The sequence below is a fragment of the Panthera uncia genome (assembly GCF_023721935.1).
Source record: "Panthera uncia isolate 11264 chromosome C1 unlocalized genomic scaffold, Puncia_PCG_1.0 HiC_scaffold_4, whole genome shotgun sequence".
NCBI lineage: Eukaryota > Metazoa > Chordata > Mammalia > Carnivora > Felidae > Panthera > Panthera uncia.
In genome coordinates this window covers 97,774,662-97,799,276 of record NW_026057585.1, presented here as the reverse complement: position 1 = coordinate 97,799,276, position 24,615 = coordinate 97,774,662, and the positions used below count along the sequence as shown (strand labels likewise).

At 56.0% G+C, this 24,615-nt stretch overlaps 1 protein-coding gene across 1 annotated transcript in view; it reads right to left on the bottom strand.

Annotated features, from left to right (window-relative positions):
- Positions 1–20,886, bottom strand: part of CTNNBIP1 (catenin beta interacting protein 1) — a 28,489-nt gene extending 7,603 nt beyond the window's left edge. The window contains exons 1-4 of the mRNA XM_049618162.1: positions 18,732–20,886; positions 18,515–18,598; positions 13,307–13,425; positions 12,634–12,724 (exon numbers count right to left, since the gene is read on the bottom strand). Coding sequence (XP_049474119.1) covers positions 12,634–12,724; positions 13,307–13,402 — 187 coding nt within the window. The 5' untranslated portion in view covers positions 13,403–13,425; positions 18,515–18,598; positions 18,732–20,886. The remainder of the gene's footprint in view (positions 1–12,633; positions 12,725–13,306; positions 13,426–18,514; positions 18,599–18,731) is intronic.
- Between the last annotated feature and the right edge of the window lie 3,729 nt (positions 20,887–24,615).

The window sequence follows — 24,615 nt, the reverse complement described above, 5'->3', positions numbered from 1 at the left end:
AGCTCAGGTCACGATCTCATGGTTTGTGAGTTCAAGCCCCGCACCAGGCTCTGTACTGGCAGTGAGGAGCCTGCTTGGGATTCTCTCTCTCTCTCTCTCTCTCTCTCTCTCTCCTCTTCTCTCTGCCCCTCCTCCTGCTCACTCTCTCTCTCTCTTAAAAATGAATAAACATTTATTTAAAAACAGAAAAAAGAGTCACACGCTCTTCCAACTAAGCCAGCGAGGTGCCTCATGTCGGCTCTACTTTTAAACTATATTGTGGCTACGTCACTATTTCCCCAACCACCATCCAGTCCAGGCTACCACTGCCCATCAAGCCTCCTGGGCCCGTTTTCCTGGATCTCGGCACTCTGGCCCCCAAATTGCCCACTGTCACACAGCAGCGAGGAGGAAGTTCTTAAAAACATAAGTCAGACCCTGCCACTCCTTTGCTCAAAACTCTCCAAAGGCTTCTTATTGCAAGATTTCTCATCATACTCAAAAGTAAACTCCAAATTCCACACGGCCCGCAAGAGCCAACACGTCTGGCCTCTGGCTGTCTCTTCACCTCCTTTGATACACACCCATCTCCTCACTCCACTCTAGCCCTGTGGGCCTTCTGGACTGTCCTTCAGGAACGAGTAACTTGTACCTCAGGACCTTTGCACTTGCTGTTTCCTTTGCCTCAGTGCTCTTCCCCAAGTTCATGCCACACACCGCTCTTGCACTTCATGCCAGTGTCTGGGCAAAATCGTCTCCCCAGACCCTCCCTGACCACAGCTTCTAAAACAGTGCCCTGTGAGGGGTGCCTGGGTGGCTCAGTCAGCTGAGCGTCCGACTTCGGCTCGGGTCGTGATCTCACGGCTCGTGAGTTCGAGCCCCGCGTCGGGCTCTGTGCTGACAGCCCAGAGCCTGGAGCCTGCTTCCAATTCTGTGTCTCCCTCTCTCTCTGCCCCTAACCCACTCGCATTCTGTCTCTGTCTCTGTCTCTCTCAAAAATAAATAAACATTAAAAAATAAAAAAATAGTGCCCTGTGTCAGTCCCTCAGGGTGGTGCAGCCTGCTTCAGGACCCTCAGCACCAACCACAGCGTTATATATTGATGGGATCTTTGATTTCCCAGTGGGAGGCACATTCCACGTAATCAGGGACTTTATCTTGTTCACTCACAGATGCACAGCACCTGGGAGAGCTCGTGGGACAGGACGAATCCTTATTGTACAGATGAGGAGAGAACCCCTATAGCAACTCAGGGAATCAGAAGCACAGGGAGGACCCAGACCTAGACCCTGAAGTCCATGCTTCCCCACCAGGACACACTGCCATTGCCTCTCCGGGGAAGGGAATAACTGACTCGCCCCAGTCACCCAGAGCACTGTGACTGTCCAGGCTTCCCGGCAGAGACTGGGCCCGTCCATCAGAATGGAACCAAGACCCGGGATTTAAAAAACACCACCGAAAGAACTCTGGCACAGTGGGACAGGATTCAACATGGAACCAAAAACTCCAACTCAGGAGGAGGCCCGAGCCCAGACCCGTGCCTCCCGCCCCCCCAATGCCCCACCCTGGCCTACGGCTTGGCCCTGATGTCTCCCCGGTCCCATGGCTCACCTGCTAAGGAAAGCAGGGCCAAGGCGCTGGTGAGGACACAGCTCCCTGAACCAGGGCAGGGCACTCAACCCACGTCCAATGTCAGCTTTGCCCCTTTAACAGAGTCTAGTCAAGTGACTGGGCAGAGAAAAATGACAACTATGCAGGAGCTTAGAAAAGGGAAGCTGGCCCCTCGCTGGGGGCGGGAGACAGACAATGGGCTCACTAGTCTGTTTGCAAACTCAGGATGAATTCGCACCAGCAGAGTCAAAAGCCCAGAACAGGCTCCACACCAGCACCAGCACTGGCCTCAGCCATGTGCCGGCTCACTGAAGGCATCTGCACCTTGCCATCAAGACAGGGGACAGGGGACAGGGGACAGGGGGAAGGGGGCAGGGGGCAGGGTGTATGGAGAAAGCCCCAGGGGCACACAGACAACCCCCAGTGGCTGGAGAATCATTCTTGCTAACTGAGGCTCTCATATCGAGTCTCTCGAAAGGTCTTTTCAGCAATACCTAAGCGCCTCCGCCTGCTTCCTGAATTGCCGGCACACGCTCCCATCAGCCGTGTGTTTCCAGCCTGGTGGGTGATAACGGGTGACAAAGAACAGGAAACAGGCGGCCACGGCCCTGAGGTGCAGAGTGGATGTGGACTGTTCCACAAACACGCCTGGGGTTCTCCTGCTCGTGCCCCTCACTCTTTTCCAGGGAAGGGGGAGCTCAGTCTTGGAAAGGCACGGACCCTGGGGCTCAAGCTTTGGGACGGACGAGGACTGCTCTGGAAACCACCCGCCCTCTCCAGGAGGGACCTTGCCCAGAGAGACAGGCACTGGGGAAGGAAGGGACGGGCCTCGGCCGCTTCGACGCGCTGACCGTGTAGTCCCTACCTGGATTCTGCCAGAGCACCCGGCTGCAGGGGGCCAGAGCTCTCCTAGCCCTGGATCCTGCAAAGTCCACCTCAGAACCAGTACTCAAAGGTGGACGGGGAGGAAAAACCGCTCTTAGGGCAGACCCGGCCTAGAAACCGGCACATGGCATGAAAAGCCTCGCCCAGCTCCCAAAGGCGGCCGGCCCTGGGCCCTACAGTGCAGGCACAGCCCTGCACAGACATCACCGGATAAAACGGGGACTCCCAGAAGCAGCATCAGTCCCTGGCAGGGGCATCCGCATCGCCCAACTCAGAGCCATGAGCTCTCGCAAGCCCAGCCTCCCCCTGTCATGGGGCAGGGCTCCCCTGCACCCCTCTCTGGGCAGAGCTTCCTAGGACTACTCAGGTTCAGATGTTCTGGGGTCAGGGAGCTCCTGACCTCTTGAGGGGCCCAAACACCTTCCTAATAAGAGTGAACAACCAGGGACTGAAAAACTCAGAAACGCAACCCTGAAATCCCGGAGGCTCCCAACTGCCGTGGCTCCCGGAAGCGAGAGACAGCGCAGGAAACTCACTTGGGCTGAGGGCTTCACGACAGTCCGGGGAGTCCGACCTGCCAAGCCCCGGCCACACGGCTGACGGGCTAGAGAGGAAACACGAGCATACGCTCCGGAGTGTGGGGGCAACTCCCACCTCCCCTGTCTGCCTCTGGGGTTGGGGCCGCAGTACTTCCTCCTTAGCCCGTGAGCCTGCCATCAGCACTAACTACCTGCTAACTAGCTAGCTAACTAACTAGATAACTAGCTGCTACCGAGCTACCCGAAACTGCAGCGGCTCAGCTACCAGCTGCGAGCCAGGCAGCAAAGCTCCTGGGGAAACAGGTCCCAGAGCCTCCTCCAAGAGGGAGCGTTTCCACACGACGAGGCTCCCACACCACCTCCTCTCCTCCCAGACAAACCCGCTGGGTGGCAGGCGCTGTTTTTAGCAGCGGCAGCCTAGGAACCCCGGGGGTTCTATACATCTCAGCTCTGATGCCTCAAGTTCCCAGGGGATGGCTTTTACCGAGAGACAGCATGATACTGGTTGCCATGGGGACAGCGGCCACAGATCCACTAAGGTCTCAGCAGCCAAAGCAGGCTCCGGGCTTGGTGGCACCTACTGGGCTCCCGGCTGACAACCACGGCACCAGGCATTCAGGCTGCCAGAAGGTGAGCACACGGCACCAGACGTGGGACTGGCTCCTAGCAGAGGCGCTGGGCCTCCCGCCCAGCCAGGGAGGGCCTCTCGGGGCTTGGGCTCCCTCAGTGGACCCCAGCACCCCGGGACCTGGGCCTGGGTCTGACCCTGCCCACCTGGGCAACGTATCTGCACATGTACCTTGGTTTTCTCATCTGCGAATTGTGATAAACTGCACCCATCCCACCCATCTGACCGGCCAGGATAATGTCTGCGGCAGATAGCATCATAAACAGCATCTCGTGGGGTCACTACTTGGAGTTCTAGCTCCCTCAAACCCACCTCTGCCCCTCCTGCCCTTCCACACCCCCCGCTGAGCCCAACACACACACACACACACACACACACACACACACACACGCCCTACCTCTGGGGCTGTTTTCCAGGTGAGGTACTTGTTGGTCAAATTCTTTGGTCTTCCAGAATGTAAGCTCTCCCGGACCGGAGAGCTTGGCTATGCGCAGGAGGGACAAAATCTGGGAGGAGCGGGTGCGAGGGGTCAGGACCGACCAGGTCTTTGTCTAAAGCCCTGGTATATTCTCAAATCCTAGTGGGCATCACAATCACCTTGGGGGCTTATTTCAAATGCAGACTCCCAGGCTCCCCTGGCAGGCATTCTGATTCAGGAGGGCTTGGGTGGGGCCCAGGAGCCTGCATTTTTAATAAGCACCCTCGGCGCTCCAGGTGTGGTGGTCCCGGCCGCCACTCCAAGAACAGACTGTCCCTGGAGCCCCACCCAACCCCAAGCTGACATCCCCGCTCTGCCAGCATCTGAAAGAGACCTCTGTGCCCCCACTTCCGTTTCCTCACGGAGCCCAGGCCTGCGGCAATCTAGCTTCCAGCCAGGGCTCCACAGAAACTGTTCAGGGGAAAGTCGCACTGACTTCTCAATTATAAGCCCCAGGGACCCTGACAGTGACCCTGCTGACAGCCCCCTCCTTTCAGAGCTGGCTGGTATCCCCCTCCAGCTGTCCTCAGTGCTGTGCTCACCGGGCTCCCTCCTCCCCTCACTCTGCCTGCCCTCCCTGCGTAACCTCCCCTGATCCCACGCCTCACCCTGGTCCACTCTCAGTCCTGTACCTGATCTCACCTTGCACCTGAGCTCAGACCTGGCTCCCACCCTTCCAGGACCCCCACCCCCCAGGCACCTCCTACTCAGAGCTCTCCCAGGAGCTGTGTGTCCCGAACTTGGCCCTGGGGCTCAAACCCCATCCCCACCTGTTCAGCCTGCCTGCAGGTTCTCGGTCCTCAGTGTTCCGCCTCTAAAAAAACATCTGCATCTCACAGGTGGGTGTCACTGTGACCTTCCAGCCATCTCCCTGCCTTACCCTTTGTCCTGTGACGTCTCCCCAGTGCTCACCGTAAGTGGCTCACCAGTCTCTTAGGGGGACACGAAGTCACCCAATACTCACGCTGGGCAGGCTCCAGAGGCTTCCTCCAATTTCCACGCCCTACACACACTCCCACACATCCATCAAGGCCCAGGCAAATAGCACCTTTTCTCTGTGGCTTTCTGGGTGGGTTTGCCTTCCCTCGGGATTAGTCATACTTATTTATTTTTGAGAGAGACAGAGAGAGAGAGACAGCGTACGCGTGCCCAAGTGGGGAAGGGGCAGGGAGAGAGAGGGAGACAGAGGGAGACAGAGGATCCAAAATGGGCTCTGCATGAACCGTGAGATCATGACCTGAGCTCGAGTCGGACGCTCAACCAACTGAGCCACCCAGGAGCCCCCCTGTCCTGGTTCTAAACAAGAGAACCCATTAGGCTGGTTAAAGAAGGGTCAAAGCAGCCCTTCACAGGCCGGGACTAGAACGCTGAATGGAGCAGCTGGTCCTGCACTTCAGCACATTCCTTACCCTTTCTTGGGATGCTTTTTTCTTTTTTCTGCGACACGGATTATCACATGCAAAATCCTTCTGATTGATTTTTCAGTTTGATTCTGTGTATATGGGATCTTCTTTGTTCAATGTCATCATTACCAGGTTACAGACAATTCTCATGTAAGTGTCGATTAAAGTTAAAAAAAAAAAAAAAAAAAGAATTAGCTTCCCATCCCATAGGCTGGAATTCTCCCGGGGCCTGACTATAATTTCAGTCCACACCTTGTTATCACAGAGAGCCTCTGGGAGAAGCCTTGGAGCCCCACGTGGGAAAGGAAAGAACACAGAACCCCCCGCAGACAGTCCCCACTCTTGCAGGAGTCGCCTCCCAGAGGCTCGGTCTACACAAGGATCCAGCAAACCCCAGCTCTGTGCCAGAAGCTGGACCAGGGGCTGAACGTGTGACCGGGAACATAGCGCAGATCCCGGTCCCAAAGGGCTCCTGCCAATGTGACAGCAGCTACACAGCAGGAAAGGCCACAGGGAGCTCCGGAGGGAGAAGAGGGGCTCAGATGGACCCTGGGAGGAGTCAGAGAGGGCTGTATGGAGGAAGCGAAAGAGCAGAAGCCGGAGGCGGCGGGAGAGGACTCCGGGAAGAAGGCTGGCTGTAGAACGGGGCCGATCGTGCCGGCAGCTTGCCGGGGCGTGGAGCGTGCCAAGTAGGGGGGATGAGCGGAGGAGGGCACTCGCTTGGTCCACCGTGAGGCCCTTGTGAGGGGTGGGCCCTCCCCTGGGGCCACTGGCTCCCTGCTGGTCTGCCTGTGACCACAACTATTTTAACAAGGTTCCCAGTGCAACCCTGAGACCAAATGACCTATTTTAGGCTCTCTGGCAGTGTGCCCTGAGCAGCAGCCTTGGCTTCCAAGGGGGAAAGTCAGAAGAGCCCTGGGACAGCCCAGCTGGCTGCAGGCTAGGAACCTTCCCTGGAAAGTCTCTCGGAGAAGCAGTGCCATCAGACGGAGGCTGGAACGGGCCTGAGCAGTGACTGTGCCAGCCCTGTAGCTCCCAGGGCCAACAAGAGGGGCAGTGGCAGACCAGGGGATGTCCTGGCAGGCCCCTGGGAGGAGAAGGGACAAAAGCTTCCTTAACAAAGTGGGCCATTTCCAGACCAGTGCCCCGGGACTCCCGGACGACAGCCTGTCCAAGGCACCACATGAGGATGAGAGTTCTTACAGTCAGCTTATCACAAGCAGGCTTTGCAAAGTGCCGGTGGGGGCCTGGGATTGGCGCTCGCTGGGTGCCCCATCCCCTAGGCAGCACCGAGGCAGGAAGAGACCAGGCGCTCTCAGAGAACCAGCACATTCATAGGCACCTTCGGGTGAAGGGCCCAGAATAAAGAGGCAGCAGAAAAGTCCAATGCTCCCCCCACACCCCGCACCTTCCTGAAATATGTTGATTGCCTAAATCACACCCATTCCTCAGATAAGATGCAGTCCTGCTGAAGAATGCACATGGCCTTAAAGCCACTCCTAGAATTTATCTTAAAGTCACTGATGAAGATGAAGATTTACAGGCGAGGATGGACGTTTGACACCTGCCACGCCCACACTGGTGGCTCCCTAAGGCCTTGAGCAGCTTACTAAACCTCTCCAGGCGGTTTCTCCTCTCGAAAGCTCGAAAGCGAAAGCACCGAGACAGCACCCGCCTTGCAGGACTGTGGCGGGGATTCACCGGGATAACCCCTTGTGTGCTTCTTGACGCAGAAGCTGGCATACAGGAAGGGCTCAATAAATGTTTGCTGCTATTGTAATTAATAGCAAAAATGAGAAACAGATGTCCCACGGGGAAGGTCTGGGCAGTGAATTCTGGGCCGCCACGTGGCTGCTTATTATGCAATCGCTAAAATCTTTTCTTGCAAATTGTTGGAAAATAGTTTAAAATTACCATAAGTCGGGGTGCCTTGGTGGCCCAGGTCAAGATCTCACGGTCTGTGGATTTAAGCCCCACGTCAGGCTCTGCGCTGACATCCCAGAGCCTGCTTGGGATTCTCTCTCTCTCTCCCTCTCTCTGTGCCCCTCCCCCACTTGCACAAACGCGCGAATGCACTCTCACTCTTTCAAAATAAATAAACTTTAAAAAATTACCATAATTAAAACATGGATGTTAAAATGGATATTAAGATGTTTATATATACCATTTGGTCCCCAATTTGTGATTGTGAATACAAGTACATTTTAATTTTTTTTAATGTTTATTTATTTGAGAGAGAGAGAGAGAGACGGAGTGGGGGCAGGGCGGAGAGAGAGAATCCCAAGCAGGCTCCCTGTAGTCAGCGCAGAGCCCGATGCAGGGCTTGAACTTATGAACCATGAGATCATGACCTGAGCCGAAATCAAGAGTCGAATGCTTAACTGACGGAGCCACCCAGGCAACCCGACAAACATAGTTTTAAAAGGTTGACGGGGAACTGAGCAGAAGGTAACAGTGATCGTAGCTGTGCAGTAGGATTCAATCGTTCAGGTTTCTCTGCTGTTCCTGCCTTTCCCCAGTTTTCCTCAATGACTATGCATTATTCCATAACCAGGAAAAGGGATCGGTACGTGTTATGGAGACAGTAGCACCGGTGATAAGAAGGGAATGAGCTCTGCATTCTGTCTGGCCCGCTCTTCGAAAGCTACAGCTCTCGACCCCCACACCTACAGCTGGGCTTCCTCAGCAAGGTGACCTTTCCCGAGGGGTATTGATCTCTGGCTCAGAGTCAGTCCTGCCTGGCTGTAGGGTCTGCTCGGTCACCCTCGGGGAGCAGGAGACAGCACTCAGATTGGCTCCACGTTCTTGCCTTTCTGGGGGATGGTGGGCTCTCCGACCCAAAGAGAGCCTGGCCCATTCATTTGTCCAAGCGTGCACTGGGCCTCGGTTGGGGGGGGGGGGACGCAGCCCCAGAAATACAAGGTGGGAAGCCATAGTCCCAAGCTCAAGGGTCTCGGGGTTGCTCAAGAGACGACCAGGAGACCGTGGGAGTAGCTCAGCCAGGGTGCATGTGCGGGATGGGAATGACAAGAGGGCCTGGCCCGGCTGGCAACAGGCAGAGGAAGGCTGGGGGTCAGCGCTGGGCTCCTGGAAGCCGGAGGCAAATGCAGAGGCGCCAAGGCCAGCCTGAGACAGAAGCTGAAAGCCACTGGCTCTGGCTGTTTCCGGTGCGTGAGGTCAAGTGTCAGGGAGTCCCGCTCATCATGCTAGCGGGGCTGGACGTCATCCACAAGGCAGCATTTTAAGTCGGGACAAGACCTGCTGAGCCAGGGGTGGGAAGTGCACTGGAGGGACAAGGTGAGGAGTCAAGATGCCAGGAACTGTTTGCAGCGATCAAGACAAAAATGAATATGTGCTCTGAACAAAACGAGGGTTCAAACCAAGACGGAGAAGACAGAGCAGATTTGAGGAGCCTTAAGGCAAGAGAATCACAAGGATCTGATAATTTGCTAGATACTTGGGTCTTCGAAGAGGAGTCCCCAGGGCCATGGAGTTTTGGTGATACATCCATCACGACCGAGAATACAGGTAGAAGAATAGATTCGGTGGGTCGAGTGTGAATCTGGATCTGAGCGTGGGTTGTCTGTGGCCAGACGGTCAGTAGGGAGTTGCACGTAAAGTTCTGGGGGTGGGGGTCAGGAGAGGGTCTGGGCTGAGGGTGTGTGTTTGGAGGGCGTTGACCAGAGCATGTGAGACCCCCAGGGGGAGGTGTGACAGAGAGGAGGGCAGAATATCAAGGGCACCAGGGCGGTGTGAGAAAAGGAGCGCTCAGGGGCGGTGAGCAGAGGGGGCAGAAGGTAGGGCCTGGGGGGACGGAGAGACAGAAAGACAGACAGGTGTATCACAGAGGATGGGGGAAGGGAAGGAGGGTTTCCAGGAGGAGGCTGTCGTGGGTGGTCTCAGACCAGCAGAGGCCAGCCAGGCCCACACAGCACGGTCTCTGGCACCAGTGAGGGCCCAGCAGATCCTGCACACATGTTCACCAGGGGAAGACCAGGGAGGCGGGAGGCCCGGGCGTGGGGCTAGGGATGCCCAGCCCACTCTTGTCTCTGGGGCCAGGGAGGGCAAGCAGTGCCCCCAGTACCAGACCCCTCCAACCCCAGAGGGGAAGCGTGTGCGAGTCTAAAGATAGTAGCCCAATGCAGAGCTCTGTCCCTTTGGTCCGAGGCCCCCAGAGGGGAGCTGAAGGAGACTTTGCTCTCTGCGGAGGAGAGCGCTGGGCATTTGCTGAGACACAGCGCCACCTCGTGGCAGGAGGGGCTCACACCAGATTTCTGTCCGACTGTCTCCCCCACCACCCTGACTGCTCCCAGGCCTTTGAGGGGTCTTTTATGCTGGGATCCCAGGCACTGGAAGCAGTGATCCAGGGCTGTCACCACTTGGACAGCACCTGGGCCCCTGGCAGCGGCATCCCTGCGGCACCAGCTGAGGCTGGCCCTGCCAACAGATGAGGTGGGCAGGCTAGAATTTTAGCCAAGACCCGTTTGGCCCCACGGTGTGGGCAGACGTGCAGGGTCCTGCTCTCAGGGTTGTGCCCCCACAGCGGGAGAGACTGTGCCGAGAACTGTTTTGTTGTGCATTTGTGTGCGGGGTCCTTAGGGGCACAAAATACATGATGCTCTTCCGGCACTGCCGCCCACCCTCCTCCTACACAGGCCGCGGGAATCCTCAGGACTTTCTGCAGCATGTGTTTTCCTGTTTGGTTCAGCTCGGAGGTAACCGCGGGGCCCCGGGGCAGTATGCAGGGAACCCCAACAGCAGAGAGCCACCCCAGCCACCAGCATCCCCAGAGACCCTCCTCTGGGTCCCGTTGCAGCTTCAGCAGCCTGTTCCCTGGGAGATGTATCTGAGGCCTGCCTGGCTGTCCCGTGGACACCCCTCACCGAGGCAGGCCCAGATTCTGGGGTCACCCTCACAGGCCACAGTTTGCTCCTGATGGCCCAGATGCTTTAGGGCACGTGAGGTCACCATGGGCTTCACTCCACAGAGTTCATTTTTATTCTCAACTGCTGGCTTAGCTAGGCAAGATGGAGGGTTCTCTTAATGCTTTTTAGAAACTTCCCCATTTTGGGGCGCCCGGGTGGCTCAGTCGGTGAAGCGTCCGACTTCGGCTCAGGTCATGATCTCACAGTTCATGAGTTCGAGCCCCATGTTGGGCTCTGTGCTGACAGCTTACAGCCTGGAGCCTGCTTCGAATTCTCTGTCTCCCCCTCTCTCTGCTCCTCCCCCGCTCATGCTCTGTCTCTCTCTCCTTCAAAAATAAAAATAAAAACATTTTTAAAAAATCAAAAAAAAAAAACAAAAAAAACTTCCCCGTTCTACAGAAGAAACGTATGTGCAATGTTAAAAAATTAGTCTTACGAAAATGTGTGACTTGGAAAGTTAAAGTCCTTTATATAGACAGTTCTACCCACATCAAAATTCTCTATTAACAGCCTGGTATATGTTCTTTCAGCTTTTTTTCCTACACACGTACACGTGTGAGTGTGTGTGTGTCGGGGGGTTGTTATCTACATTGACATACAGTTCTATAACTTATTATGATTTTTTCCATTAACAGCTTTTTACTAGAGGCATTCTTATCACCAGCCCAAATTCTGGTTGATTCAGTGACCTAAAACCGGGGTGGGAGAAAATGTGATGTCCTAGGAACCCAGAAGCCTGAAGGTTTCAGGGAGATATGGTTCAAGAGCCTGGGGGGGAAGGGGGAACCGTGCTAGAAACCCAGATCAGCTGTGGATAACAAAGGATGTCTCCCTTCTGGCCTAGTCGGAAGAGCGTGACTCTCGACCCCGGTGTCATGAGTTCGAGCCCCATGGTAGGTGTAGAGATTACAGATTACTTAAATAAATTATATATATATAAATATATATGTATTTGTATATTTATATGATAAAAAAAAAAGAAAAAAAAGAAAGGATCCCTCCCAAAAGCCAAACCCCCGAAGGGCAGACCCCGCCCCTAACCGTCGGTATACAGCAGGCTGTGGCACGAATGTGGCCCAGGCAGGTTGTGCTCAGCGAGTGGCTGTCCCAATTTGCTGCCCGAGCTACTGGGACGCCCTGTACGTTTCTGCTGAGTTGGGCGCACAGGCCAGGTGACACCCGGCGTCAGAGCTGGAGAACTGGGCCCTGCGCCAGAGCTGAGGCCTATGATATCCAGGAGAGCAGGGACTGCTTCGAGACAGGCGGCCTTGCGTGCCACACCTGCTCTCCTCCTCGGCCCCACGGGTCAGCACGCGCCCCTCGTCGCCCTGCTGCCGGGAGCCAGCTCACATCTGACACCCCACAGGCCACACAATTTTATGGCAAATATTTCCAACTAAGCGAAAAGATAAAAGGAAAGGACGAGATGGAAGTGCTGGTCAGGATGCCGTGGGCCACGGGGTCGGGCAAGCCCTCCAGATGACAGAGCCCACAAGCACTCCAGGACGGGCAGTGACAAGTTTGCATCCTGAGCCCTCTGGCGACTGGCTGTAAGACCAGGGCGACCACTTATGGGCTTCCAAACCCATTTCCTCGCCCGTTAAGTGCAAGTAATACAACCAGTAGCTGCCTACGATAAAACGAAACTACGTGGATCCAGCATTCACCATGTGCCTGCTGGACAATAAATACTTAAATGTTTCTCACTCCCATTATTACGATCGGGTGAGGGCACCCAGAAAAGAAAGAGCCCCCTCAGGCAGATGGACACCTCGGGCACTCGGAGCCATCGGGGCCTCCCGCCTGGGTGCAGCCAGGAACACACCAGCTCCCTGCATAACCGGTGCCGAGGGCAGGTCCTAGCAGGTGAGGCTGGCTTCACGCTCTCCCTGGACAGGGTGCTGGGTGGGCAGGGGTCAAGCCAAAGGCTGAGGAAATGCAAAAACCAGAGGCCCCGGACATCTCCATTTCTTGCCTCCCCCAGGCCTAGAAAGGGCTCCCACCATTACCTGATTGGGTCCTCGGCTCCCACCCCGGGAAAGAGATGGGCCCAGGCCTGGGCCTCAGCTCTGGGGACGGGAGGCAGCCGCCCTCCCTTGTCTGCCCCAGGAGCTAAGTTTTCTCCAGAAAACCCAACTAGGCGTCTCTGGGAAGGGCATGGCGGGGCACCCTGGCCGGGACTCACCCTGGTCGATGGAGTGCTGGGGCAGCTGGCTGAGCTGGCTGTTGACCACCCCCGAGTAGGTGCGCAGAAACTCCTCCTCGCTGGCCGTCAGCTGCAAGGGTGAGACAGCCACTGTGAGGGGCGGTGCACACCGGCTCCCAGAAGGTACCTGCTCCTGTAATCCCTGGGCCCCTGTTCCTGACTCTTGACCCTTCAGTTCCAGAGCGAGCACCCTCTGACCCCACCCCAAACTTGGTCCATGGGCCCACAGGCCACTCGGATCAGATCTGAGACTGGGTTCCAGTGCAGCACGGGGCCAGGAGGAAGCCCAGGCCCTGCCCGGGGAGCCCATCCCTTTCTTTCTGAACAGTGCTGCCCTCTCAGTGCCCGTCCTGCCCAGCGCCCCTTGGACACCTCCCAGGGAGACGGGAGGGTGGGAAGGTCAGGGCCTTTAGGGCTCACACCCACCTGGCCCAGGCTCACCACAGGGATGGGAAGACTGTCCCAGCGGTACCCCTGGAGCTGGACAGGAAGGGCTCTCAGTGGCATGAATCAGCCACAGAGCCAAACCACAAGCCCAGCATCCCCCTCCGCAGACCACAGCTGCCACAGGACATGGCTATAGGCCCTCTGCTCTGCCCACGGCAGCACCCTCCCTGCAGGACCCGTTGCTTGGCACCCCAAAGGCACTCACATTTGATCCCATCTTCCTCAGCATGAGCAGCACTCGGACCTTCTGCTGAATGTACATGTCCTCCGGACTCTTCCCGGGAGCCCCCTCGCGGTTCATTCCCTGGCCAGCCCTGGGGACTCCTGCGGAGCGAGGAGAGGCACTGAAGCGGGCTTCGGGACGAGACCCACCAGACACAGACTGGGTGCTGGGCAGGAGTGGTCAGGCAGCCCACAGTGCTGCAGGGTCTCGCTTCTGAGAGCCCAGAGCAGGTGGCGAGTTGCCTGTTCCTCCCTCACCCCCACCGGCCCCAGGCAGCCAGACTGAGCAGCTAGATCCCGGAGCAGGCGCTGGTGGCCAGCACCCTCTGCAAGGAGCTGTCAGGCCCAGGGAGTCTAAGCTGACCCAGACTTCTGGCCAGCTCGACCTTCCAGCCACCCCCTCAGCAAGAGCCCTGCTATCAGCCACAGGGGATGTGCTGAATGAAGCCCTAAGTGTCCCAGGTTTTCCAAGCATGCAACTTCCAGAAGGAGCAAAAGTGACACGACCAGAAGCAGCCAGCTGGCGCCTCTGGCTGGAGAAACCACGAGATCAGTACTGAGCCCCAAGGCCTGGGCAGCCCCCTCAGCAGAAGCCCCTGACGAATTCAAGAGGCCAGCTCCTGGGCCGGGCTCCAAGGAGTCCCTCGATGGGGACAGGCAGGCCTGGGCTGTGGGATACAGACGCCCACCTGAGCTCACTGCCGTCACGCGCGCACACCCACCCCACCTGTCAGAGGGCAGCTCCTGAGGGCAGCAGCTGTGTCTGGGTACAGCAGGGACCCAACCTGCAGAGAGGTCCCAGGAGAGCCGTCCCAGGGTCTCCCCACTCTAGGAGGAGCCGGCAGAGAGGAAGCCGGGCGTGGAGGGGTTTGGGTTACAGGCTTGTAACTCCTGGATGAGTCAGAAATAACGCAGCAGCTGGTGGGGGTGGAGCCTCAGCAGCCCCGCTGCCAAGGAGCTGCTCTCGGGGGACCCAGGGAGCCTGGCTCGCGAGCCAAGGACACTCCTCACGCCGCCCATCCTCGGGGGCCAGCAAGCCCTGGACCAGCAGGCTCTCCCAGGCAGGCCTGCTCTCCGGGCAAAGGGCAGACTCAGAAATGTGCCAGAGTCCTGGGCAGCAGCCTCCCTGGAGGTCCCTGTCAAGTGTCCAGTCCCCATAAGCTACCAGGGGCTCTGGTCCTAAAAGTCCACACAACAGGCTCAAAAGCTGGCAGGCTGGGGCTAAAGGAGTGGCTGTATACTTGATGCAGCAGGTCTCCTTCTGGGGCCTTCCTCTCCCCACTGAAGCCCCAGACAACCCATTGTACTGTCTACTCACGTGCCGCCCCCTCTGGGCTCAGAAAAGAGCCCAGTGAGCGCTGGTAACCAGGAAAGAGGGGTAAGCCATGTCAAGTGGGTCTCTGATGGGAGCCCGGGTCTGGGACATCGCTGCTTCTCACACTGACCCCTTTTCACTTCCTCCCACTGAACTACCCCAGAGTGCTCATGAGGCCTGCTTCTCCTCATGCCTCCCCTCACGCTCGGCCTTCCTGACCCCAGGCTATTTCTAGAACATGCCAAGAAGCTCTTTCCCCCAGCAGGCTTTGCACTGGGTGTCCCCTGAGCCTGGATTAGCTTATTTTCACCCTTCAACTTGCTTAAAGACGCCTTCCCCGGGAACCTTTCCTGACAGCATAGCTGAAGCAGGTTCTGTGTCCCACACCCCCTACACCCACTCAGTCACATAGCCCGGGCTCGTCCCCATTTTCTGGAAGTGCCCTGCTGGGGTACTTGCTTATTGTCTCTCCCCTGCCAGACTTGAAGGCCAGGGCCCGCCTAGCTCACCCCGTCCTCCACAGCTCAGCACCGTGCCTAGCATGCACTTAATAGACACCACCCAGTTGGCTGAATGGAAAAATCGAGACAGCCCGTGGTGTGCAAGTTTCCCTCTCTCTCTAATACCCACGCTGATTTAGGGCCAAATGTCACCGTGTTGAAACAGACCAAAGTACCCAATCCAGTCTGCACAACCAAACTGAGCGTTGACAAAGGACTCCCATTCGAGCAAGTGGAGTGCCTTGGGCCATGGTGCTCCCCAGAGGACTTCTGAAACACTCCACAGAGCTTTCAAACGGGGAGTCAGGGATTCGGGGAGTGAAAGTCTCCCACCTCCGTCCTGTGTCCAAGGACTAGTGGTCAGTTTGCTCTCTCCTTGTGAAAGACAGCATTGAAGTACAGGGACCAGCCACTAGGTGTCACCGTATACAAAAGAACCAGAATTCCAGTGAGTTTCCGCGCCTACCCCCACCTCAACTCCCCAACAGGCCCATTTGGTTCCAGCTCTTACTGCGATCCTAGGTCACAAACCACACCCCAGTCCCAGGTCCCAGAGCAAGATCTATCCATCACTCCGGGGCCAGCTCTGCCGAGGCAAGGATATGTATCTGGTTTTGCTGACCATCCCAGGACGTAGGGGTCCTGGCTGCCCAGTGACTGGGAACCCCTTCCTCACTGTCCTTTCCTGACGGGCCAAGCTTCCACCAACAGAGATGCAGCCTCAGAACCCACAGGAGTGTATCAGTGTGAGCGTGACCATGAGCTTGAGTGAATCAATTTACACCGTCTGTTTTTACAGAATTTTGCTCTGTCCAACAGACATCTTGCATCTTGTACAGATCAATCTCATTCCGCGGTCTTCTGCCATGGTAGCCCCACTGTCTGGGGGACCTCCCACATTCATATTATGATTACTTGGGGGGGTGGTTTACACCACCCAGTCGTGGGCCCGGGGTGTCGGTGGGGCCTGAATGGGTCTCTGGGGCCAGGCTACTCCCAATTCAGCACGCTTCCCTGGCAAAGCCTCTTCTTGCTTTGGGGAAGACCGTTGTCGTTTCCCCAAATTCTGGTTTTCTGGTATTCTTTGAGCTCTACTTTGAGCTGATTCTGCCGGGCCGCTGCACAAGCGGAATGTGCCCAGGGCTGGATCTAGGGCAGAATGTAGCCACGAGCACCCTGCAATCCTAACAGACTCGAACATCACGACTGGTTTACGTGGTTCCGTCCTAAACAGAAACTGCATCAGGGGTGTCAATGTGGAGAAAATTAATAATTGAAGAGAGAAAATCAGGGGCGCCTGGGGGGCTCAGTCAGTTAAGCGTCTGGCTTCGGCTCAGGTCGTGATCTCGCAGTTTGTGAGTTCGAGCCCCGCGTCGGGCTCTGTGCTGGCGGCTTGGAGCCTGGAGCCTGCTTCGGATTCTGTGTCTCCCTCTCACTGTGACCCTCCCCCACTCATGCTCTGTCTCTCTCTCTCTCTCTCTCTCAAAAATAAATAAACATTTTTTAAAAATTAAAAAAAAAAAAAGAAGAGAGTAAATCATAATCAGTCCCAAAACACATCCATTTCAGTCATTGATACGCTACAAGTATATTAAAGGGTGTTTGGGTCTGGTGCCTATCCAAGCAAACACGCTCTTAAATTTTCATCACAAATCTGACAAGCATCAGATTAATTTCATTTGAAAATTCTTATGTTCCCCTGTAGGGATGAAGAACTGGTCTCCATTAAAATGTGTTTGAGTCACGTGAGTCTAAACCGCGACTAATTTAGACACAGTAGTTATTCAGTCCTCAGCGGTGAGAGGCAAAAGGAATGATGCTTCTCACTAATGGTCTCCCCGCTAGCTCTGTAGGCGTCCCATCGTCTACAGTGCTGATACTTCCACTCTAAATCCTGAGAAAATGTCTCAGTGTCAACCGCCCAAGGCAGAGACAGACCTGCTCCCTCCCCTAAGACACTACCATTATGGAAGCTGACTAGGGAGAAGCAGAGAGGGGCCAGAAAATGGAAAATGGAAAGAAACAGGAAACCATCAACTCCCCAAATGAATGGTGAGGGTGCAGGCCTGTGGCCATAGATTATGCTGCAGGTATCCACGGTTATGTAAAAAGTGGGTACGATTCCAGAAAATCACAGCTGATGGGCACAAATGCAATTCAGACACCAAGGTGCAGACGCACAGACGCATTCCCCACCACACCCTGCACGGTCCTGTTGGTGCGGAGCCCGCATCTCGGTTGAAAGGAGTCTGACAGGGAGAGGACAGTGGGGCAGGGGCTCCCAGCCACTGGGAGGGATCCATACGAAGTGACAAATGTGGCCCGTGGCTTAGGCAACACTGCGTTCCGTGGGAGACATGGAGGTCACACGTAAGACAGCACGCTCCTGCCCTGCTCTGCAAGGACCTGACCTCTGGCCGCACACGGTCTCCAGCCGTGAAGCGGCTGCCGGCACTTGAGATGGGTCGTGGTGCAGGAGGAGTCCCAGAGCAGGAGGGCTGAGGGTTCCGTGCAGCAGTCAGACCCGTTCTGATAAACAGCTTTGAGAGCGGGCCTCCCTTTGACAGGCATGTGTGGCCCTCGATACAAACACAGCCACCTGCACTCATTTTTATTTATAAACTTGCAGCTCGTGCTGTTTGAACACCCACATTTATAAAACTGGAATATACATTTATACCTGGGGTGGTCTTACACCTGCCTGGAGAATAGTGGGTAACCTCAGGCTGGGCCAGACAGCAAGAGCGTCCCTGACCCACACAAGCCACCTCTGCTCCATGGGTCCCAGCACTTGCCTTTCGTTCAACCCATTTTTTTTTTTTTTTTTAGGCTGTGGTACATTTTGGGGCGCCTGGGTGGCTCAGTCGGTTAAGCATCCAACTCTTGGTTTCAGCTCAGGTCACGATCTCACCATATGAGTTCGAGCCCCACATCGGCTCTGCGCTGACAGGGCGGAACCTGCTTGAGAGTCTCTGTCTCCCTCTCTCTGCCCCTCCCCGACTCGTGCTCCCTCTGTCTCTCTCAAAATAAATAAACTTTAAAAAAAAGTTGTGATACATTTTAAGTGCTTGCATTTAAAAAATGTACATTTACATTTATACAATGTTCACGTTGCATAAAATTACAATGTATCATTGTGATTCCCAGAACTTAACACGCGATATTAATTCAGAGACTGTACACATCTTAGCCTAAGTGACAGAGCGGTAGCACAGCCCTGACGGGAAGAACCCACACGGGCTGCAGACATGAGCCAGGATCAGGCACTGCGGGGAAGGAAGCGAGATGAGCTCCCACAGCCCGGCCCCGAGGCCTGCTCCCCAGCCAGCACTGCTCTAAGGCCCGTTACCAGAAGCCCCTCCCCTGGGGTCCTTACCTGCCTCTGGAAATTAACTTCAGGCAAACAGCAGCTCAACTGTGCAGGGCGGGCTGTGGCCGGGAGAAATAGGCAGGTGCGGCCCTGTGGAAACACAGAACACGGGTCACGGGAGGAGCCGGGAGGGCCCGAAGTGGGAGCCCACGCCCCACGCTGATGGGGACCCGGCACTGGCAGGAAGCGCATGGCAACGGGTTCTGTCGCAGTCCAGAAATACCTGTGTGTCTGGCCGGCCCAGGGAACCCGCACCAACGGCTCTGGGATAAGGTGCTGAGCGCAGCTAATGCCCGCCTGTCATTTCCGGCTGAAGCAGGTCACCACGCACCCTCCTTCCTTGGGTTAGTCACCAAGTCCAACTGAGAGCTGTGCTCAGAGACGTTGTCACCGGGGTGAGTCACTCCAGGGCAGCTGATGGGCAAGTCCTGAACCTGCACGAGAAGGCGTCCCACCCACCAAACAGCCCGGGCTCCACCTGCTCTGTGCTCGGACACGCATTTACATCTGTCCTGTGCTCGGCGAGCACCTGTAGCTGCATGTGTGAACATAAACTCACCCCCCCACACAACATAAAACACAGTTGCGGGTCATGTACAACCTAGCGCCTGGCCACAGGTCTACTGGCCCCAAACACACCTCTTGCAGGAATCAAAGAACGCTGCCTTCTCCTTCTCCTCTTTTGCCCCCCTGGCACACAACCTCACCGTTCGGGCCCTTTGCAGGTTCCCCTGGCAGGAGCACGGCCAGAGGCAGGTGGGGGCACTGGGGAGTGGTGCCCAGCCGCTCCGGCCCGGTCACCTCCTGTGCTGTGCGCGCTGACCTCGGAGTCCCTGGTTACAGGCGGACCCCCAGCTTTCAGCCCCGCTGTGAGGACAGAGATCTGAGGCCAACACTTGGAGCAACCTGTTGTAAGGGAGGTGCAGGACCTCGGGGAGCAGCGGGACCCCTCTTCCACTGTCTTTCAGCAAAGAGAGAGGCTCACTAACCCAAGGGGCTGAAGAAAACGTGTTTTCCAGAGAAAGTGAGATTTCCAAAGCCTCCCCTACAGGCAGATGCTGCTCAAACCTCTGGCCTCTAGTCTGGGTCTCTCTTCAACCAGCAATGGCCCTTGGATGGAGGACCCGTCACCCACTCCTGCCACTCCCTCCACCCTCAGACTACCCCTGCGGGAACGGGCATCTATAGCGATTAATTCTCTTTCGTCCCTCTAGATACCAAAGCATCGAAATACCAAGGCTCCCTGGGGAAACTTCCACCCAAGTGCCCACATTCCTTCAAAAAGAGATGAGAAGACAGCCTTCTTCCCCTCCTGAGGGCTTTAATTTCTTCAACTACCACAAAAGCCAATTAGCCTCCTACTGTCTGTAGGACTCGGGCCCTTCCCAGAAGCAGAGAAGAACTTTGTATTTGTGACTTTAGGCGGAAGGCATCCACAAGCTGAGGTGATGTTCCCGACGGGACCGTCCAGGGATTCACCTCCAGCTGTTCTAGCTGCCATTTTAGGATCAGGTCGATGCCCCCATTTTACAGAGGAGGAAATTGAGGCTCAACGTTGTGGGGGCCCCTGAGCCAGGATAAGACAGTCAGCGTGCTCCAGGAGCAGAACTGTTTCCGATCAGCTGCACAACTGAGGTTGGTCCCTGCCCTTTGGGCCCTTCATTTTGCCATCTGTAAAAAGGAAATCATGGGCTCTATCTACCGTATCTTCCCGCGTTGGGTACAATGAGATCAGGGCCGGCTTCATGAGCTGAGGCCTAGAAGCCCCACCCTTGGTCTAAACCTCTGCTATCACAGTCTTGAAATGCTCACTACTTTTTGAACAAGGGGCCCTGCACTGGGTCCCACAAATTATAAAGATGTTCCAGAATGAGAAAAAAGACGCCAAGGTGCCTCCCAAAACTGCCAAGGCCCCTACAAACTTAAGTAGACACGACATTTAAAAATAATAGTAAATAAATAAATGTAGATATGACATAGACTCAAGAAGGATTCACTGGGGTGCCTGGGTAGCTCAGTCTGTCGAGTGTCCAACGCTTGATTTTGGTTCAGGTCACAATCCCAGGGTCGTGGGATTGAGCCCCGTGTCGGGTGGGCTCCATGCTCTGCCTAAGATTCTCTCTCCCTCTCCCTCTGCCCCCTCCCCTGCTTTCTCTCTCTAAAACAAAAAATAAGGGGCGCATGGCTGGTTCAGTCGGTTAAGCTTCCGACTTCGGCTCAGGTCATGATCTCGCGGTTCGTGGGTTCGAGCCCCACGTCAGGGTCTGTGCTGACAGCTCAGAGCCTGGAGCCTGCTTCGGATTCTGTGTCTCCCTCCCTCTCTCCCCGGCTCGCACTCTCTCTCTCTCTTTCTCAAAAATAAATATTAAAAAAAATTTTCAATAAATAAGATAATTAAATTAAATAAAAAGGAGGGTTTACTAAAACCCTTCTAGGTGTGCACAGCCCCGTGTCAGGCTCCTGGGATAGGAGACGCAAAAAGTGGGGCCGTGACACTGAGCCTGCCTTCCAGGAAGTGACCGAGTGGCTGAGGAACTCACACTACACAAAGCAGACGGAAAACGACTGCAACCGTAAGCAACGAGCCAAAGAGGTGCGTCAGGCCAAGACCCAAACACGTCCAGAGTGCCAACTGCCGGTGATATACCGTGCCCGGCACTGCCCCCCGCGCAGCTCAGGAGCGCCAGGAAAAGACCCAGGGCTCTGACCCGGGGTAGTAAGTGCAGAGTAAGGGAGGTGCAAAGCTCTGCGACAACACACAGGACGGGGGACCGGCTGCCAAGAGCACCAGGGAGAGGAAACTGGAGCTGGGTCTCGAAGGATGAACAGGAGTTTGCTGGTGGAGAGGAAGGAGAAGGGCACTGAAGGCACCGGGATGGTCTCTGGGCAATTATTGAGCATCTACTATATGCCAGGCCCTGTGCTAGGCGCCGAAGACACACAGGTGAGCACAAGAGCTGTGATCTGCTTGTGGCAAGTGAGGAGGAGGCGGATCTTAAGCCATACCCAGGTAAACGGCACGACAGGCAAGCGCGAGGTGCCTCGAGGACGTGCATCTGGGAGCCTGACCTAGGCGGGAGGGGAGGCAGCCGAGGAAGTGACCCCTGAGCTGGCACCTGAACGGCGAGGAGGAGCTGGGTGGGGGGGGCAGGCACACATAAAGGTCCCGAAGCAGGAAAAGATTTGGTCTTTAAAAAACCCTGAGAGAGAAGGTGTCGGGTGAGAGGTGTCAAGGTGGGCTGGGACTGGACCACGTGGGTGGGTCCCGCGAGGGGTGGGGAGAGGCGGTCAAGCAGAGGGGGCTCAGGTAAGAGTCTGAGCTTCACGAGACAGTGCGGCTGCCGCGGGAAGAGAGGCCGGGGCCGAGCTGGACCAGGAGAGAGCGGGGGCTCGGGCCGGGGGGTGACAGAAGGGACAGCGAGGGTGGGCGGCGTGGGCACAGGCGGAACTGCAGGATGGGAGCCATGCGAGAGCACGGACGCCCCTGTGGCTGCAGGAAGGGGCGTGGGAGGCGAGCTGGCCAAGGCCCCCGAGGCCTGGCCTCCACGGGCCGCGGAGAAGCCCCCGGGCCCTGCGGAGTAGAGCAGGCCGTCCTGTAGATAAAGCTGCTACCAAAGTGACCATCTGCAGTGTTCTGGAGAAACAGCCACAACGTGGTGACCGATTGCTCTGGGAGACACTGTGCCCTGGACGGAGGGGCATCATGCCCGGAGGTGAAGAATTAGCATCCTGCCGAGTGGCCGGGGGGGGGGGGGTCATTCAATCAACAAGTGTATGGAGCACGTAGTACGCATTGGGATAGATCAGTGAAAATACAGTCAAAAATCCCTACGTAGTCTGGTGAGAGGAGAGCAGGCAAAACAAAATAAAAATCAAATCAACGGGAAATAATACAGTGCGAACGGAAGAAGGTGACCGACAGGTGCTAAAATAGATTAAAAAAAAAAAAAATGGAGCTGGGGGAGGGGACCAGGAGCGTGGGGTGGCCAGGTGGGCCTTCCTGAGCAGAGCCTGGACAAGGTGACGGAGTGAGCCGGGGGAGCCCAGAGCAGAGCTGGACGGAGGCCCCGGGGTAGGGTGTGCTGCAGGAACAGCGAGGAGGGCCACGGGAAAGGAACCACGCAAGGGGCGCAGCGCAGCGGATTACTAGGACAGAGGAGGCCTCTGGAAAACCTGCCCTTGACCTGTAAGTAAAGGCAGTGAGTTAGAGGCATGGCCCCATCTGACTTGGGTCCGACTCAGACACGGAGAAGAGGCTGTGAAGGTGGACGCAGGGCGAGGCCGTGGCGGGGATCCAGGCAACAGGAGTGGGCAGGACATCAGGAGGGCCGGCGGGTGAGGCACGCAGTGGGGGCAGGCACCGGGTGGGGACTCCCAGGCTTGGGGGCCCCTGTCCAGTAAGACGGGGAGACACAGGTGGAGGAGTTTCGGGAAAGGACCAGGGGCTGAATTTCAGACAGTTTAGAGCCTTCCCATCAATAAGCCTCAGTTTCTTTATCTGTAGAATGGGGATGGTAATGGTACCTGCCTCACAGGCTGGCTGTGAAAATGAGAGGACACACAGAGAGAGCGCAAGGCACCAGACCCGGTGCACGGCAGATACTCAATAAACACGTAAGGTGATATACACGACGTAAGTGATTTTTGTCAAGCTTATTTATTTATTTTGAGAGACAGAGAGAAAGAGAGCGAGCCAGGGAGCAGCGGACAGGGAGAGAGAGAGAGAAGGGGCTCGATCCCCTGAACCGTGAGATCATGACCTGAGCCAAAATCCAGAGTCACACCCTCAACCAACTGAGCCACCGGGCATCCTAGTGAGTGATATCTTTGTCAGAGAACGGGGGGTGGGAAGAAGACTAAACAGCAAGAATTCAAAAGTTTAAAATACCCGGCTTCCTTTCCTCCCCCTTCCCTCCCAGTTCACCCATCGGCCTCCAGCGGGCTCAAAGGAATGACGGTGCAAAGAGCTACGGGGTGGGGGGGTGGTGGTGCAAGACCCCACCTCCATGTCCCACACGCTGCCCTGAATCACCAGGGATGCTTTAGAGCAGAGCCTCCCAACCTTGGCGCTATCGAGATTCTGGGATTCTTTGTTGTGAGGGCTGCCCGGTGCATCGTGGGATACCTAGCAGCATCCCTGGGCCCTATCCACCAGATGCCGGCCGCACCTCCCCCTTGGCCGTGACAACCAAAAATGTGTCCAGACGCTGCCATGTGTTCCTTGGGAGGCAAAACACACCCCTGGTTGAGAGTTCCTTTAAAGAAAGAGTTGACGCACATTTCAACTATGGGCCAAGTGCTGTGTTCGCCCCATCCTGTACACGAGACCTTCAGTCTTCACAACAGACATCCCTATAAGGTTTTACAAATGAGGACACGGGGCTGCAGGGATCACCCAGTGATCACTCAGCCAGTCCTACTCGGTACTGGGACAGGATTCGAACCCAGATCGCCCGAGCTCTGAACCACTATGCTCCGTTGCTATGCAGGATACAAGTGAGTGGGTAAAAAGCACTCAGGGCCAAGGAGAGGGAGGGAGCACTGAGCCTGGTCTCCACACCGGGCGGCGGCTCAGACCCTCAGCGACATCAAAACTGGGGCACCAGAGAGGATTTCCACAAGCTCTGCTCTCGGTAATTAAACTGCAACCTCCCGGACTCTGGGGCCTCATTAGCAACTGCCTTAATTAATAAATTCCACATTTCAGCTTCCTCCATCCAGAGCCAGCCTCGGCGTTCTTGAACCCTGTTCCACCAGCCTGAGCAAAACAGGTCTAATGGCAGCTCTGGCGAGTCAGGGAGTTTGTGGGACGCGGCATCCTTCTTAGGGGATGATCTTGGGATGAGGAATTCGTCCTGAGGTCGCCAACCCAAGTTCAAACCTGACCCAAAGCTCCTTCCTGCTCTGTGAAGCCAGGCTGTGTGGCAGAACAATAATGGTACCTATTGCTGTTGCTGGAACATTCTCTAAGGGCCAGGCACAATGTCAGTCACATTCATCACACTGTCTTGTTCAATTTTAGTCCTTGCAACAAGCCTGGGAGGTAAGAATTATTCCCATTTCATAGATAAGACAACTGTGGCTCAGGGATGGTAAGTACCCTGCTC